Source organism: Notolepis coatsorum (assembly GCF_963971535.1).
Source record: "Notolepis coatsorum genome assembly, chromosome: 15".
Taxonomy (NCBI): Eukaryota; Metazoa; Chordata; class Actinopteri; order Aulopiformes; family Paralepididae; genus Notolepis; species Notolepis coatsorum.
This window is the reverse complement of record NC_140179.1, coordinates 99,498,742-99,517,817: the sequence shown is the minus strand read 5'-3', so window position 1 is coordinate 99,517,817 and position 19,076 is coordinate 99,498,742. Positions and strand designations below refer to the sequence as shown.

The 19,076-nt window shown below is 43.6% G+C and overlaps 1 protein-coding gene across 1 annotated transcript; it reads left to right on the top strand.

Annotated features, from left to right (window-relative positions):
- Positions 1 to 581: 581 nt before the first annotated feature.
- LOC311242155 (glial fibrillary acidic protein-like) lies at positions 582 to 2,483 on the top strand (the record flags this gene model as incomplete). Its single annotated transcript, XM_084331107.1, has 1 exon — positions 582 to 2,483. The coding sequence occupies one exon, from the start codon at positions 582 to 584 to the stop codon at positions 2,481 to 2,483; it is 1,902 nt and encodes a 633-aa protein (XP_084187233.1).
- Positions 2,484 to 19,076: the final 16,593 nt, after the last annotated feature.

Here is a 19,076-nt window from a genome sequence, read left to right as displayed (position 1 = left end):
GCCCCTTTTATTCCGTGTTGAAGCTCTGTATCGGCAGCCTGAGGGCATTAGTTTGTAATGGGTGTGAAGGGTGTGTGTGTTGTCCTCAACTATTTGAGAGGCCTTCTTAACTAACTTAGCTTAGCACAATGTCTGGACGCAGTAGGTGGCAGCTAGTCTAGCTCCATCAAAAGCGAAGAAATATAACTTCCAACAACTCCAAAACTGACACACAGAGACTAAATGTATATCAGTCTCCTCATCTCTCTGGGGAGCATTTTTAGAGCTAGTCGACCGGGTAGGGAAGGCTTCATTCTGTTGAGTTGTTCGACCACACCGCATTCCAAAGAAGGACACTAGGTCCACTAGTGTTAAAGATACGCCTTCAACAAGGTGACTGGCAATACATAAAGCTTCTCACAGGACCCTGGTAGATATCTGGGTGGCAGGTCAGGCCATTCGTGATGTAGTGGTTTGAGATTCCAGCAGTCTCAGCATATATGATGTGTGGGATAGGCTGGACCGTGTGGGTATATAAAAGGAAGATATACTGGAAGCAAGGACAGTTCAGCCACCCACAGAAGATCTGATCCTTTTCCATCATGAGTCGGAGCCCAGAAAGAATCTCCTCTTATCGCCGCCACTTCGTGGGCAGCAGTTCTTCATTACTTCAAGTACGGGTGTCCAGTCCATCTCCCACTCGTGTGACCGCTCGCCACCGATCTGCCAGCTATGGTGCCGGAGCGATGCATGCTGGAGTAGTGGGCCGCAGAACCGTCTCAACTAACCGCAAACTACCCATGTCTGTCGGATTCCGAATGGAGGCTCCGATCGACTTGGATGCAGCGGCTGCCGAGAACAAACAGTTCCTGAGCACACGCAGCAGTGAGCGTCAGGAGATGGTCGTACTTAACGACCGACTGGCCGCCTACATCGAAAAAGTGCGGTCGCTGGAGCATCAGAACATGCTGTTTGAGTTAGAGATCGAAGCCCTCCAGAACCGGTATGAGAAGCCCTCAGGTCTGCGTCTGCTGTATGAGGAGCAACTTAAAGAGATTATGAGGATTGCAGAACAGGTGAGGGTCCAGCTAAACTTAGCTGTGGCTGTTAAGGGAGCCATGGCAGGTCACCTGGAGGCAATTAAAGTAAAATACGAAGAGGCGGTTAAGCAGAGAGAGCAGGTGGAGATGGACGTGGAATTATTTCGTCCAGATGTGGACAAGGCCACCTCCACTCGCATTGCCCTGGAGAAACAGCTTGAGCAGCTACAGGCAGAGCTTGAGTTCCTTCAGAAGGTCCAGCGACAGGAAATTGAGGATCTGATGAAACAGATCTATTCAGCCCAAGCCTTAGCCCAGAGTTCCTTTGCTATGCCTGACCTTGCATCTGCTCTCAAGCAAATCCAAAATCAGTATGATGACATTGCAGCCAAGAATTTACAGGAAATGGATGCCTGGTACAGCAGTAAGTTTGAAGACCTGAACAACAAGACATCAGGAAGCATTAACAAGGTCAGAAGTGTGAGGGAAGAGATGAATAGCGTCAAAAAGGAAATCCTAGATAAGGAGCGTGACCTGGAGGATCTCAAAACAAAAAATGATGCTTTAGAAGCTCAACTCCGTGAGACACAGGAGAGATATAAGAAGGAATTAGCAGATCTACAGGCAAGGATTGATGCTCTGAAGATTGATCTGAAATCCACCAAAGAGAAAAGTGCTAAGCTTCTTCGGGAATATCAGGAACTTCTGAATGTCAAGATGGCTTTAGAGATAGAGATTACAATTTACAGGAAATTGATTGAGGGCGAGGACTACCGGCTAACCAGCATGGTGAAGACCTTATCTCTTACTGCCAGTAGCAGCCTGAGTGTGTCAAGTGTAGGCATGAGCGTCTCCGTAGGCATGTCTGGTGGAAGAGCTGAGGGCGTGGCTAAAGGAAGTGCTGGAGACGTGGCTGGAGGCCTGGGCAGTGGCAGCCTCAGCGATGCAAATAATGGAAAAGATGAAGAAAGAAATGGAGCAAAGGGCGATGGAGCAAATGGCGATGGAGCAAATGATGATGAAGAAAATGGCGATGTAGCAAATGGTGATGGAGAAAATGATGATGGAGAAAACAGCGATGGAGCAAACGTCGATGAAAAAAATGGCGATGGAGCAAATAGTGGAGGAGCAAACGGCGATGGAGCAAACGGTGATGGAGCAAACGGCGATGTAGCAAACGGCGATGGAAGCAACAGTCACAACGTGGACATCACTGACGGTGGTGCTGATGCCAGTGGAAATGGCCCTGCAGTTAATGTCACAGGTCCAGTATGTGCTTCATGTGGCCACTGCTCTGGTAACGTCACCACCACCGACTACTACTCTGAGGGACAGGCTGTGGAAGTGATGGAGAGGAAGACTGTCCTCATCAGAACGGTGAAGACGGAGGGAGATGTTCTAGAGAGCGATATTGTGGAGCAGACCATGGTCGTTAGTGGTGCGGCTGGCTCTGACATAGAGTAGGCTACAAATCTTGATGAGCAACATGGCTACATGACCCTTAACATGTCTGATGCTTTATATTAAATGTCTTGCAATGTACTGATGTATACAGTGTGATGCCTGTGAGGCAGTAAATCATGAGCTACTGTTTTTGTTTCATGCCTTACCTGACCTTGCAAGTATGTCATCAAGACCTTTCTGCATCCTCTCCCTGCAATCTGCAACGAATATTCTATATTCAAATGAATAATTGACTTGTATTTGAAAAAAATTTAAACACATAGGCCTACATTAGATTGCGGAGCGGAAGAACATGCCAGTACAGTAGTCACAACAAGCGCATGGCGTTATTGCAGAGAATTCAGAACCCAACTCTGTCGTACAGACAGTGATTTGCACTCTGAGCAATCTAAAAGCCCTGTTTGGAAATACTTCAGATTTTGATCAACTTGTGGAACCTCGAGACAGAGTTGTATGCAAGCTATGTAAACTACAGCTGGCCTACCCCTTTTTTTTTTATGCTAACGCTATTTTGGGAGTTCTAGCATGTAAGTAGCCTACTTTTCAGTTTTTACCATTTTATTGTAAATAATCCCGAGATATTGAATAATGAATAGACAGAAGCGTCATGCAGGTCCCTAATGGTTTGATTACTATTTCCTGTTTCATGCCAAGGAAAATAAATAAAAATAGTTCTGCACGTGTTCCGTTAGTGGTTAAAGTAACGTTGCATTTGTTCGTTACACAGCACATACTGAACCAAAAGTCCTGTATCGAAATGGTTTTGTATGAATGTGTGTACCGTTACTCCCCTACTGCATATGAATGTGTGTACCGTTACACCCCTACTGCATATGGGTACATCCTATGAGAGAGAGGAGTTCTATACTGCATAGGGGTACATGCAATGGGATAGGGGAGTTATATACTGCATAGGGGTACATCCTATGAGAGAGGATAGTTCAATACTGCTTAGGGGTGCATCCTATGGGATAGGGGAGTTATATACTGCATAGGGGTACATCCTATGAGAGAAGGGAGATATATACTGCATTGGGGTACATCCTATGGGAGAGGGGAGTTATATACTGCATAGGGGTACATCCTATGAGAGAGGGGATATCTATACTGCATAGGGGTACATCCTATGGGAGAGGGGAGTTCTATACTGCATATGGGTACATCCTATGGGATATGGGGTGTTCTATACTGCATAGGGGTACATCCTATGGGATATGGGGTGTTCTATACTGCATAGGGGTACATCCTATGGGATATGGGGTGTTCTATACTGCATATGGGTACATCCTATGAGAGATGGAAGTGCTATACTGCATAGGGGGTACATCCTATGGGAGAGGGGAGATCTATACTGCATAGGGGTACATCCTATGAGAGAGGGGAGATCTATACTGCATAGGGGTACATCCTATGAGAGAGGGGAGATATATACTGCATTGGGGTACATCCTATGAGAGGGGAGATCTATACTGCATAGGGGTACATCCTATGGGAGAGGGGAGATATATACTGCATTGGGGTACATCCTATGGGAGAGGGGCGTTCTATACTGCATAGGGGTACATCCTATGGGAGAGGGGAGATCTATACTGCATTGGGGTACATCCTATGAGAGAGGATAGTTCAATACTGCTTAGGGGGTACATCCTATGTCAGCCAGTCGTGTCTAAAACCAAATCTTATTTTATTTCTCAATGTGAAAAAGGAACTCAGGAAACTTAAGACAAAAAAGGGTTGCAGGATTCTTGGCAATGACGGACATTAATTAGACAGAATTTTAATAAGGGCCTCCTACTGTATGTAACCAGATGAATCCCAATCCCAGCGACTATCATGGTTTGTACTGGATGGAGACGGTTCCCAGAGAGTCTCCACCACCCCTCTTGCGTTAATCACTGTTAAGGCCAGACGCAGGTGCCCGAGCCTGGCGGATGGGGGCGGGAGGTGAGAGCAATGGGGGGTGGCGAGGTTAGCAGGACCGAGAGGCAATAAGGGGGTCAAGCCATTGGGGAACCACAGGATGTTGGATAATGAGGACTAGGGGTGAGGTACAGGTTAAGGGAACGAGGAGCCTATGGAGCTCAGGGGCCAAGGGGTGCCCAACCAATTTTGATAGACAGAGAGAGAAGGAGAGTCGGTATTTTTTTAATCACATCCAATTTAGGAAGCACACTTATCTTCTATATAAACGTTGGCGTTTGACCAGCTCGTCCTTGTCTAGAGACTGTCCTTATGAATGTTATTAAATGACAAACCAACTAAATGTTAAAGTGAAGGGTTTCGCGCCCCCCCCCCAAAGAAAAGCTATATATTAATTTTGGATAAGCATTGTGACGTCATGTTCAACCTTTATAAAGAAAAAAAATATGCCATGCCAGCAATCACTGATTATGCATTCACATGTACAGAGTTCTTGATACAAGCTCATGTTAAGGTTTTAGGTTATGAGTTTATGACCTACATATATCATATATCTGTACTAGGGTACTGTACGACGATTCGTCGACCATAAAATTTCATCGATTTGCATATTCATGATCGACACATCGTATTGTTACTTGTATAGCCTTTTGCGGTGGACGTTCTGCCTAGAGCCAGGACTCGACAGTGCGCGTTTCTCTCGCATTTGATAACTTCTGTGTTTCACGTCAACTCCAGCTGTAAGGGAGGGGCTGATCTCGATACCCCAACCTTCAATTTTAGAAGCTATGACAGCTCTTCAGCCCTGCGTTCTACAGGCCGGTGACAACTCTTCTTGCGAGTCGCGCTGTTTCTATGTGCAATGAAAACTCTGTGAGCAACGAGTCCAATGCGTCTAACATGTTTTACATCCTGGCCATTTCTGTATGCCCATGTTGCTGTATAAACCTTACGCCAATTAAGCTAAGCTAACCCTGGAAACTCTCAATGGGCACTGGATAAATCAGTTTAGTTTTTGCGGAGTTCCAATAGTGAGGAAAGGGGGGGGGGGGGCTGAGCCTGTCTCTCTCTCTGTATGTTCAATTATTTGAAATAGCGTTACACTATAAAAACGAACTGGATAGTTGATGATAATAAATATTTCACTTAATTAGCAAAAATATTGTAAAATCATTAAGTCTTCTATAAGCTATTCTCCCTCTATTTTGTATGTGTGTTGTTTGTGTGTGTGTATAAATGTACTATAGGCTACTCTTTTTGACATGGATTAGGCTAATTAGCTTTAACAATGCTGATTCCTGGGCCTATTTTATTCAAAAGGAAGATATTAATTGATTTAAATATTGTGACAAGCCTTGTGGTGTTCAGGCTCGACACGGACCAAAACAAACAATTCCAATGTCAACACAAGCACAATTTCAATAAACAAATTATATTTATTGATCTGCAGTACAAGCCCGATGGGCAATAGGGAGGTGTAGTCTGACTGGTTGTTCCACCCGTATAGGGATTTATCATTGGGAAAATGGATTATCGGCTATTGTAACAATTCTGCAGCATGGGAATTGAATAGCTTTCCATTTTTGCACAAAATTTGTTCTATCTCCCATCCCAATGTTAGTCGTTATGCCAATTCCCAATCCCCTTCCTGGTCGCTGCACACCTACCCCCTACGGTCAGTCTGGGAGAGTGGAGGCTATCACATGCTTCCTCCGACACATGTGCAGCCAATCAACCGCTTATTTTCACCTGGCAGCGCGGACTCTCACTGAGAGGGTGTAACGTGTGGAAGGATCACACTTCCCCCCTTAGATCCTTTCCTCGCTGAGCAGGCGCCCCGACCGAACTGTAGGAGTCGCTGTTTACAATGACCAGGAGTCCAGGACCCACCCACCAGCTTTCCCACCCCTAACACTGCCAATTGTGTTAGTATGAACGACCAGCCAAGCTGGTAGCAAGGCCGAGAGCTGGGCTCGAACCCAGCTCAGACTGTTGGTATTTTAGATATCGCTTATCGCCACCTACTGGCCTGGCATGCAATTTATATGCGTTTATGTGTTTGCGTCTGGATGGATTTTTTATTTTTTTTTGCTGCCGTGTGGATGAGGATATTTTTTTTAAACATAGTCTGAAAATATCCGTTTTGCTAAAGATCCAGATACATGTGGACATGGCCTAAGACTTACACAAGAGAAAACATGACAAGTAAACAACTAGACTAGAGCTGGGAAACATTAACACTTTCAGTGCCACTCACGAGATTTCTCGGTTTTTTTTATAGGTGGTTGCATGCCACTCACGAGATTTCTCTGAATTTTTATTTTTTTTGCGATCTGAAAAATTATTGCATCACCCGAGCCTACTCGAGTATAGCCGAGGGGCGCCGGCGATCACTGTGGAAAAAAGCGCCCCCTGTCGTCTCCCAGATGACATAAGTGATTTTGGAATGGACTCAATGAAAATGAATGGGGAAAAAAATCCGGTACTCCACATTTTCCAGTTCACTGATCCAGCCGGGGTTACTAGAGTTCATTCTGGAGCCTCAGATCCCCGCGGATCATGGAGTTCTACTGTATCGCGTTGGATCCATACACGTATCGATTTTTTCGAATGGTGATCAGGAATTGGAATATACCAGTTGGATACCATCTGATGTCAGGTAAGGACTCTATGTTATCAGTGGTAGGATAATCAGAGTAAGTTTGATGAAGTTATAAGCTGTTTTGTGAAATGTCTTCTTTCGGTTTCACTGTAAAAGTCTGTGAGGAAATCAACGGAGCGATTATCAGTGCGCGGCCGTAATGTGCGTGCGTGCACGTATAATATTGATCATCTAGCGTTTATTTGAAAACGATTCATAAAAAGGCAGACGAATATCAACGTTGTGGAATATTCCACTAAAAGACGATTTTCATAGAATGCTCCAGAATGAGCTGTTTTTTATATCAAAACGGGGGCTTTTCTAACTGCTCTGAAACGGCAACGACGCGATAAAAAAACAATCTGCCTTCACAGCACTGATATGATGAAAATAGTCTTTGATAATGCGATGGGCAGATTAGACACATAGCCATAATTTAAAACATAGATTAGGCGATATTAACGTTAACATTGGCGCCGATGGTGGCATTCAAGCGGTAAAACGGAAAACCAGGCTGAAAGTGTTAAAGGGGAACTATCTTATAAATGACCTTTTCCAGTGTTTAGGGTTATTTTCTAGCTATGTGGACTTATAGTAATAGGATCTATGTCTCTAATTTTCTATTTGGCGCATTATTCCGATTCTCATCTCACAATAATGTCCCTCCCTCAAGTGAGTCATCTGAAAATTAGCGTATTCGGGACGTCAGATGTTTCTCATTTGCATAATAACACCCGCCCCCCTCTAGCTGCCAGCCACCGCAGGTAACACAGTCAAACATTATTTATTGCAGTACGCAAGCAAATGGAATTGAAGTTTAACAGTGAGTTAGCATTGGATTAGCTAGACGTTATGAGCAAATCGGGCAAGATACATTGTGCTGTTCCTAACTGCCAAGCAACGAATGTGTCCTTGCATTTATTCCCTGATGATCGAGTGACCTGTCATCAATGGACCAAGTTTATTTTCGGCGACCCGCCGAATGCTTTCCCAACTACCCGGAGTCGAGTGTGTACCGCACATTTTTGCAAGGAGGACATTGAGAATAAAGGACTTTATGATGCTGGGATGAGTTCCAGGATTACACTAAAGAAGGGTGCTGTACCGAGTATTCGGGACCCGAAAAAATCAGTAAGTACAAATGTCGTAATTAGTCAGCTAACTAACAAATTGTTGCTAGCTTAGCTAATGTTTTTTTTTATCTCTGTGCTTCATTATATATATGTAGACCTAGTTGTGTGTATTGCGAATGAATGATTATGTTCCTTGTGTGTGTTTGGGGGGGAATATGGTTTATCTTAGCTGTTTATTGCGCCAAGAAAATCTAACGTTAGTACACGCTGTGTGTGTGTGTGTGTTAGACGGAGTGTAAGGTATTCCATCCTAATTGTGAAATAAATGATCAAATAATCCAGTCGGGCCTGACTATATTCAATATCTAAACTTTACCTGCACTATTCTTACCCTACCTTCAATGGTTTTATTCCAAGTAGTGAATCAAAATATGTTACAGACAGGTATGCCTTGTATTGTATTATATATGTAATTGTTTTTATCCTTAGGGCAGCAGGCCTTTGCAGCGCCCAGCTTCCTGGGACATCTGTTGCCAGACCGACCCCCCAAATAGAATCTGTTGGCACTCAGCTCTCGAAAAGAACTTTACAGACACATGTCAAAAGTCGAGGTTTGTAACATTTCTGATCAATTAGCAATTTATGTATTCCAGTTAGTGCTGTGATGTGTTGCTTAGAATATCAATTCTGTAGCTATTTCATATAACATTAGCTATTTCATGTAGCTATTTCATATAACATTTCATATAACATTTCCTCCTGTTTCAAAACCGCCTCCATCACTCCCATCCTAAAGAAGCCTGGTTTGGACCCTGAGGTGCTGGACAACTACCGGCCGATCTCCAACCTTCATCATCATCATCATCATCATCATTTATTTTTCGTACATGGAATTACCACAGTCCAAACAGTACATATTCATATAATTCACCAAAAATACCATGGCCGAAAGGAACAGGAAGAAGAAAAAAATCTTATATATACCTGCCCCTACACACACACAACACACCGATAGACATATTGTGTAAAACCAAACAGAATATACCCATTTTGCAAAAAAAAAAAAAAATGTAACATCAACACAACCAAATTAAATCAACATAAATAAACCCATTTTGTCTATCTATCAGTCAAACTACATATTTAGGTTAATTCATTTACACACACACACCCCCACACACACACGTATATAATGTATTATACTTCTATATACTATCTAATTTTTATTTTATTATAATATAACTAAATCATACTATTTATTCTACACCATATTGGTACAGTATTATACAATATTTTAATATATTATTATTCTATGTTACGCTGCTATATACTATATTACTATACTCATACTGGCCTACACTACAACTCTATGCTACGTCATCCTGACACGCTAAACTGCAATATTATACTAAACTGTGCTATACTGTCTATGTATCTTTTCTTTGCACAACCTTTTGAAGTGAAATATATTATTGGAACTCTTTTCATCGTTCTGCAAGGAGTTCCATAGTTTGATACCTATAACTGAGGTGCACCTTTGTTTTAAGGTTGTTCGTGCAAATTGGTGTTTAAAATTTAATTTCCTTCTGCTGTCATCTGGACAGGGAACGAACAACCTCTGTATATTTGCTGGTAATACTCTGCATTTTGCTCTAAACAAAACTAATAAAGTCTGTATTTCAGCTAACTCTTTAAGTTTCAATAGTCTGGATTTAATAAATAATTCGTTGGTATGTTCTCTTGAATCTACATTGTGAACTATTCTTACTGCTCTCTTCTGTAATATAAATAATGGCTTTATGTTGCTTTCATACGTGTTACCCCACACTTCCACACAGTAACTCAAATATGGTAGGATGAGTGAACAATATAATATTCGCATAGAATTATAATCAAGCACATTCTTTGCCTTGTTCAAAACAAAAACACTCTTGGCTACCTTATTTTGTATGTACATTATATGTGGCTTCCATGTCAATTTCTCATCCAACATAACACCCAAAATTTTTAACTCAGATACTCTTTCAATATTAACTCCGTCAATACATAATGCCACATTGTCCTTCTTTCGATTAGTAAATATCATAAATTTCGTTTTTTCCAAATTTAGGGATAGCTTATTGTTATCAAACCATATCTTAAGTTTACACATTTCATTTACAATGTCATCTGCTAATTTTTTAAGGTATTTTCCTGAACTGAAGAAATTTGTATCGTCAGCAAATAAAACAAATTGCAATATGTTTGACACTTCACATATATCATTAATATATAAAAAAAAAAAAGTTTGGGCCCCAGGACCGAACCTTGAGGGACACCACATTCAATATTCATACATTCAGATGTGTAACCAGAGAGTTGTACATATTGTTGTCTATTTTCAAGATAGCTACTTAACCAGTTCATCGCCACCCCTCTCACACCGTATGTTTGTAATTTAGAAATTAAAATGTGATGATCTATCGTATCAAATGCTTTTTTTAAGTCAATAAACACCCCTATTGTGTAATTCCTCTCATCTACTGCTGTGGTTATTTCTTCATATATATTCATTAAGGCTAAGGCTGTTGATCCCCCCTGACCGACCTTTCCATCACAGTCGAGAATGCAGCTGTGACCGCGTCCCCGACCGCCAAGAACCTTGGTGTTGTCCTCGACGACCAGTTGAACTTCTCTGCTCACATCGCAGCGACAACCAGAACCTGCCGATTCCTCCTGAGCAACGTCAGAAGGATACGCCCCTTCCTGACAAAAGAAGCCACCCAACTCCTCGTCCAATCAACAGTCATCTCCCGCCTCGACTACTGCAACGCACTGCTCGCTGGCCTCCCGGCCACTGCCACTAAGCCTCTTCAACTCATTCAGAACGCAGCGGCCCGCCTGATCTCAAACCTACCGAAGTCGGCCCATGTCACCCCACTTCTTAGGGACCTGCACTGGCTCCCCATTGCTGCACGAATCCGCTTCAAGGCCCTTGACCTAGCATACCGTGCGGCAAAGGGAACTGCTCCCGCCTACCTCCGGTCAATGGTCTCTAACTACACACCCTCAAGACCCCTACGCTCTGCATCTTCTGGCCGCCTCAGACCTACTCCTATCCAAGCTCCGGGAGGGTCATCAAAGAGAAGTCGCCTATTCTCAGTCCTTGCCCCACAATGGTGGAATGAACTACCCACCCCAGTTAGGACAGCCGAAACACGTCCAATCTTTCGCCGTCGACTAAAGACTCACTTCTTCAACCATTATCTGAATTAAAAAAAAAAAAAAAAAAAAATCTAACCCTAACTAACCATACTGTCATGCACTTGTCCTAATAAACTAACCTACACTGTAGCACTCAACACTTTGATGAACATTGTTACTCAGCTGATAGAGTTGTGCTCTTCCTGATGGCTTGTCGTACAGAACTTGTAAGTCGCTTTGGATAAAAGCGTCAGCTAAATGACTAAATGTAAATGTAAATGTAATGATCGATTTGCCCTGAATCCATACCGACTCTCACTCAGCAGGTTATTCTTTTCAATAAAACTATCTAATTTATGAGCAAACACTTTTTCAAGAATCTTGGAAAATTGTGAAAGCAAAGACACTGGTCTGTAGTTGGTAAAGCTGTGTTTGTCCCCAGATTTAAATAGAGGAATAACCTTTGCTATTTTCATTCTGTCTGGAAAGGTGCCTGTTTGAAAGGAAAGATTAAAAACATGACACAGGGGGTTAATTATACAATCAATGGTCTTCTTCACAATTATCATGTCAATTCCATCACTGTCAGTTGATGTCTTATTTTTTGAATTTAATGCTATTTCTATCATTTGTCTTTCACTCACATGTCCTAGAAACATAGACTGCAACACTTTACTTTCCCCTGTCCAGTCTTTATTAGCTTTCCCTTCATTATGACTTTGGATATTCTTAGCAAGGTTTGGGCCTACATTTACAAAAAATGAATTAAATTCATTTACCACTTCATTCACGTTTTTAATAACCGTATTGTTGTCATTAATGAAGTAATTGGGTAAATCTGCAGATACAGCTTTGCTTCCAATGACATTTCGTAAAATCTTCCAAGTTTCTTTGATATTATTTATATTTTCCTTTAAGACATTATTATAGTGTTCTTTCTTTGCATTTCTAATTATAGTAGTTAATTTATTTTTGTAAGCTTTATATTGATTTTCAGCCTTTTTTGTTTTTAATTTGATAAAATCTCTATAGAGTTTGTTTTTCTTTTTACTTGCATTTTGTAAACCCTTTGTCATCCAGGGTTTTATTTTATAATTTACATTTTTGCTTCCGTACTACCATTGGACAGTGTTCTTCATACAGCGACAAGTAAATGTCCAAAAATGCCTCATATGCAGTATTTACTTCTTCCACATAAACCCCTTTCCACTCCTCATTAACCAGATCATTCCTGAACTTGGCTATTGTGTCATCAGTTCTTACCCTTGTGTATCTAAGGGAGTTTTCTTCCTTCTTTGTCTTAATTTGACAGTCATATATTACAAATATAGGTAAGTGGTCACTAATATCATTTATCACAAGTCCGCTTTTAATATTGTTCTCCAAAGTGTTTATAAAAATATTGTCAATTAATGTAGCACAAGTTGAGGTTACTCTACTGGGTTTTGTGATCAGTGGGTAGAACCCTCTGCCGTATAGAGCATCCACAAAATCTGACGTGCAGTGATTAGATTGCTTTAAGAGATCAATGTTAAAGTCTCCACAAATCAGACATGTTTTGCTCTCATTTAACCCATTCAATAACTCTTCCAAACTGTCTTTAAATGATTCTATGCTTGACCCTGGTGTTCTGTATACACAAGTAACAACAATATTCTTCACCTTATCCATTTCAATTTCCACAGTTATACCTTCCATTAAGTCATCGATTACTATACTTTGCACTTGTTTACATTTCAAGTCACTGTCCACATACAGGGCCACGCCCCCTCCCCTTTTGTTGTTTCTATCCAGGTGATACAGCTCATAACCCTCCAAGTGAAAATCAGCACAATTCTCCTGCTTTAACCACGTTTCAGATAATGCTATAACTGAAAATCTATTATTAAATGTTTTTAAGTATTCATTAATCTTGGTGAAATTCGCATAAAGGCTTCTACAATTTAGGTGTATCAACGAAAACCTATTTTCTGGTTTAACAATGTCATTAAGCTGTTCATCTGTATAATATTTACAGGTATTATTAATTGCATTAAACACATGGGTCTCAGGATCAACATCATATTCAAAATCATATATTTCTTCCGTATCCGACATTGTGGTTATGTACTTGATTTCCGGGCTCCAGTGAGCCTACTTCTTTAAAGTCACCCATGTATGTATCTCCAAATACAATTCCACCCAAGTTGACCATACCATACAGCTGGCCAACATGAGCCCTTGGCTGCCCAAGACACATCTCCATAGTCCATGCTGTAGTTGTCCACAATGCCTCTCCACAAAAGTAGTCCATGCCATAACTGTCCGTGGAAAACATATACACACCCAGATCCAAAATTGAAAACAATAGTCCATGATTGTCCATAGTCGAGCAAAAAGTAATTCAAGTTCTCTCTTTCAGTCTGTAGTATCCATGCATTCAACATGCGGTAGGAAACAGAATCCCAGTCCAAAAAAAGAAAATGGAATCCCAATAGACAGTATCGATAAAAAATAATCCATGATATCTCTTTCAGACCATAGGTTCTATGCCAACCAAAGAATGCCATAAAGTTGAAAATGAAAAAGCCAAAAGAACAAAGAACAAAAAAAAACATATCTTCCACATGTCCAGACAGAAAACATCTTGGCCATACAGGCCTACCAGAAAAAACTCAGTCAATAAGGTAAACAGCATGAATGAAATCAAAGTCATCGGTCCCAAAAAAAATATATTTAGGCATTGTCACTTGTATTGCTCCAGATCATTCAGATTTCGTACCGCAACCACCCTGGCTTGCTCTGGTGGTCCGTTTAACTTTATAAATACTTTTCCATTTCTTGACCAGGTTGCTTGGATCTTGTTTTGCTTTCTGAGGGCACGGCCATACCAAGCTATTTCAGAATTCTTCTTTGTTAGGTGCTCGTTTATATACACTCCAGTATCTCTAATGTTTTTGGATTGTCTCAACACTTCAACCTTATGCTTTCGATTTGCAAGCTTGACAACAATCGTGGTCTTGGTGTTTTTTTTGTCCTTGCTTGGGAGAATGTGACAAGCCGAGATGTGCTGGCTCTCTAAGGGAATGTTCTTACTTCTCATGTATTGAACCACTTGCTGCTCTACTGTATACAGTTCCTCAGGTGGTGCATCCTCACCTTGTCGGTCACCGGCTGTTGCTCTGGCATAGCTGCGATGTTTGATTTCCAGCCCAGTGATGATAAGGTCATCAGCACGAGAGTACTGCTCCAAGTCGTCAATCCTTTGTTCCATCAGTTCGATCTTCTGGTCCCTTTGGTTGATTGTGGCCTTCAACTCACAAACCTCCTTCATTAGTTTCATGATGTCACCTTGTTGTTTTACCACTTTGCTGATCTCCTCAGACATAAAATTTAGTGATTTTTTTAATTCTTCAAATTCCTCTGCCAGTTTTTTGATCGTCATAGTCATCTTTGCTCCAGCCGGTCACAAGTAGACAAAGAAAAAGGCTTAATGAGATGCTACTATGTTTCAAACCACCATGTGCTGCTCCCAGGCCTTTAACAATGTCCTTGTTCAAAATACACCAACTTGCAAAGATTTACCCAAAAACTGGAAATAAACATTACTTTGCCACCAGTGGTGATTTAATTCTGTATGGATGGCACTGTATTTTGGTGATTTCTAAAGGATTGTAAAGTATTTCAGGAAACCCTGAGCAGAGGAAAGGTAGTGGCGGCCATCTTGCTTTCCCTGGCGGCCATCTTGCTTTCGCCGCCCAGCTTCATCAACATCTGTCCAACCATGAGCTCTACGAACCCCTTCAGTCAGCCTACCGAGCACATCACAGCACAGAGACCGCCCTCATCAAGATCACTAATGACCTCCTCCTTGCTGCAGACTCTGGACACATCAGCCTCCTCATCCTTCTCGACCTCTCCACGGCGTTCGATACAATATCCCACTCAGTCCTCCTCAAATGCCTCTCCGACAACCTACAGTAGGCATCACCGGTACAGCTCTGTCATGGTTTCATTCATATCTCACAAATAGATCTCAGTTTGTCAGCGTCAGCGGCTCATCCTCCCCCCCGGCCCCAGTCAACCACGGTGTCCCCCAGGGCTGGGTCCCCTACTATTCACCATTTACATGCTCCCCCTCGGTCAAATTATACGTCACTACGGACTCAACTTTCATTGTTATGCTGATGATACTCAGCTCTATATCAGCACCTCACCATCCTCCCAGCTCCCCCCACAGTCTGTAGTCAACTGCCTCCACGCCATAAAAACCTGGATGTAACTGAGGGGTACAATTCCCTGACTGTATTACTAGATATGATACTTACTACCACTACCTTTGTACTTAATATTCGGCCACCCAGTACACGGCATAAATATATTATGATGAACACTGTCACGTAGATGAAACGGATCCAACACAAATGTACGAATTAGAAATAGGTCTTTATTTCTACACAGCGATGGTGTGTAGAGCAAGCACTTAATCAAATCAAATCACATTTATGAATGGGAATTAGTATGCACTTTTATGGCAAGAGTATTCGTCGGTATATCAATAGAGAATGTCCAATCTCTGAAGGCGCAGGTGGTACATATACGACCTGGAATAGTTTAAGGAATAACAGCAATGATACTTTAATGATTATATACTGGACACACTAGGGGGGGTTAATCCGGTCGCTTGTAAGCCGACAGGAGTAGGAAGGGGGGGGGGGTAGAATCCGGCTGCCTCATCCGGCCAAGGGTATCCCAGGTGAACCCACTGTAGTGCCGTTCAATGCGCCGGCGATCCTTGGACCACAGATGAAAGCAGGTGGACTCTTTGTGGGCCGGCGTCATCCGGTCCATGGAGGAGAGACGTGAAGCGACCTCGTCTTGCAGAGCGTCTCCTCACCTTGCGTCCTCTCCAGGGGGGGGGGGGTTCCAACACACGGCAGTGTCGGGGGTCTTTATCCATGGAATAATCAAAGTATACAAAGCATAATCCGTGCCTGGGAAGGCGGGCTGTCGTCGGTAGAATAATCCGGTATACAGGTCCACTCGCTCGTCGGCTCTGGGGCTCCTCGGGTGCAGCTTCACGTGGGGTCAACCACCCTGGATAAGCAGCCAGTTCTCTGCCCGAAACGATGGGGTACTGACTACGGTAGTATTCTCACCGCACGAAGCACTATATATTAACAGACTATTATTAGCTTAATAGACTACGTCCAACTCGACGATATAGTGCCAAATATGACTATTCAAATATTAATATACACGATGTCTCAATACCGATGGTAGGCGAACTTGGCCTTACTCCCACACGTGGCGTCGCGGGGAGGCTTTACGTCTGTGACTCTATTGGAGGGTAAGAAACTGGACTGAAAAGAAAGTCCTACTTTAGTAGCGCAGTATATATACGCACTATGAACAAATAGTCCCATTAGTGGTGCGGTAGTCAGATTCCTACGCGGAACTAGGACTTGTTCGTACATGTGGAGCGGTACGTTTGAACTGGGTCTGAGGGGTATGGCAGCCTGGCACCAAGGTCTCGACCAATAGTAGAATGGAGACTATTATGGGATGTTCAGTAGGCTAGAATGGATATTCAATGCATATTGTACAAGGAATATACAAGGGATATCAGGGAATATTAGAGAATATACAAATACAATTAAATATATATATATAAATAAATATATATATTCGGTTTAATCTGGCCCTTCACAACAGCCACCCCCTGATTGGTCCCAGACCTAATCAGTTAAACAGAGACAGATTAATCGCGTTGTCTATTTACACATAAGGGTTTGCTGTAGGGGTCAGTCAACTTCACAAAGTCATAGGGTTATAGGGTCATGGTCATCATCGATTGTGTCTGGGAGTCGGGGCAGTTCTATGAGCCTCGCCACGGGACGGGTGTAAGTGCGACCCTGGACAAGCACTTCAGCTGCTCGGACCTTGCCGTCGGCACCGGTGATCACTTTGCTTACGCGGCCGGCCGGCCACATAGCTCTGGGCAGTGATTGATCAATAATCATGACGACTGTTCCTTCTGTCAAATTGTCTCTCTCCTTTACCCACTTCTGGCGGGTCTGTAGAGACGGTAGGTAGTGCAGTAGGAAACTGTTCCAAAACTTGTCGGCTAATACTTGGCTGTACCTCCACATTCGTCGGCCGTTCGCTTCTTCAGGCCGGTACATTGTCTGGGGTAATGCAGGATCTAGCCGCCCCATCAGGAGTGTGTTGGGGGTAACTGGGTCGATATCCGCCACATCACTGGAGACATATCCGAGGGGCTTGCACTCCGGGTGGTACCGCAGGAATGTTCTTTGTTGTGCACTCTCTATGGACGTGCAATCGTCTATGTTAGGGTCGGTGGAGGCTACGGTGCTCAATCCACAGAACACAGACTTCTTATTTTCCACCTCCTCTGGACTTGCTTCCCTCGGGATAGGCATGGGCCACTGTCCTTCCGGGAGTCTTAGGAATGCGGGGCCGTCACTGTAGACATTGCGACGGGTGAGGTCATCCAGGGGCATCCCCCGGGTGATGACGTCAGCTGGGTTCTGTTTTGTATCAACGTAGCGCCACTCTGTTTCTCCGGTTAACTCTTCGGTTAAGTCTTGAATCTCGGTGACTCTGACTCCCACGAAGACTTTGTACTTGCATGAGTCCGATTTGATCCAGGCGAGTACCGTCGTGGAATCTGACCACAGGATTGTTCTAGACACCGGTATGGTGAGCTCACGTTGGATGAGCGTGGCTAGGTGCGCTCCGGCTAGGGCTGCGCAGAGCTCTAGACGTGGGATAGATTGTTGCTTGCGTGGGGCTATTCTCGAGCGGGCGAGGACAAATGCTGTGTAGATCTCTCCCCCCTTCTCTTGGGCCCGCAAGTAGGCTACTGATCCGTATGCGACCTCTGAGGCGTCACTGAAGACGTGTAAGTCCATTTTACATGTCTCTGGCCTCACCGTGGGTGGGAAGTAGCTTCGGCGCATATTAACGCCTGGGAGTGAGTGGAGCTCCATCTCCCACTCTCTCCAGGTGGATGCAAGGTGTGCGGGAATGGGGTCGTCCCAGCCCTGGTCCTTGTCCCACAATGCTCGTACAATCATTTTTGCCCTGGTGGTGTACGGTAGAATACATCCTAGCGGGTCATATTGTCGGGCGAGTGTTGTGTACACACTCCGTCTGGTGGTCGGCGCCGCCGCCGGCCTTCCCTGCTCCGTAGTCAGGGGCTTGTGTCTGTAGTGAAGCGAATCTGTTTTGAATCGCCACACCAATCCCAGGGTCATCTCCTGGGCTTCTCCCGGGATTGTAGCCATCCAGGTCTCGCTGCTGGCTGCCTTGTCCTCGGAGGAGAGGCTGCGCAGTACTTGCGGATCGCTGCTGGCCCACTGCCTGAGATCAAAGCCGCCTTTGATCAATGAGGCGCGGAGTTTAATCAGGAGAGCCTCGGCTTCTTCCTGGGTTGAAAGGCTTTGTAGACAGTTGTCTACGTAGAAGCTGTTCTTTACGCTGTGTCGGACCTCTTCGTCCGCTGCTGGGTCCTCTGCTACATGTTTCTGTAGTGCAAATGTAGCACAGCAGGGGCTGCACGTCGTTCCAAAGGGGAGGACTTCCCATTGGTAGATGGCTGGGTGCTCATCTCCTGGCTTCTCTCTCCATAGGAACCGTAACAGGGGCTTGTCCGCCTCTACTAATCTCACCTGCAGGAACATTCCTTTAATGTCCCCGCTGATGGCCACCTTTTCCTGGCGGAAGCGGAGTAGAACGCCGAGTAGGGAGGGGCCGAGTGTGGGACCGGGCAGT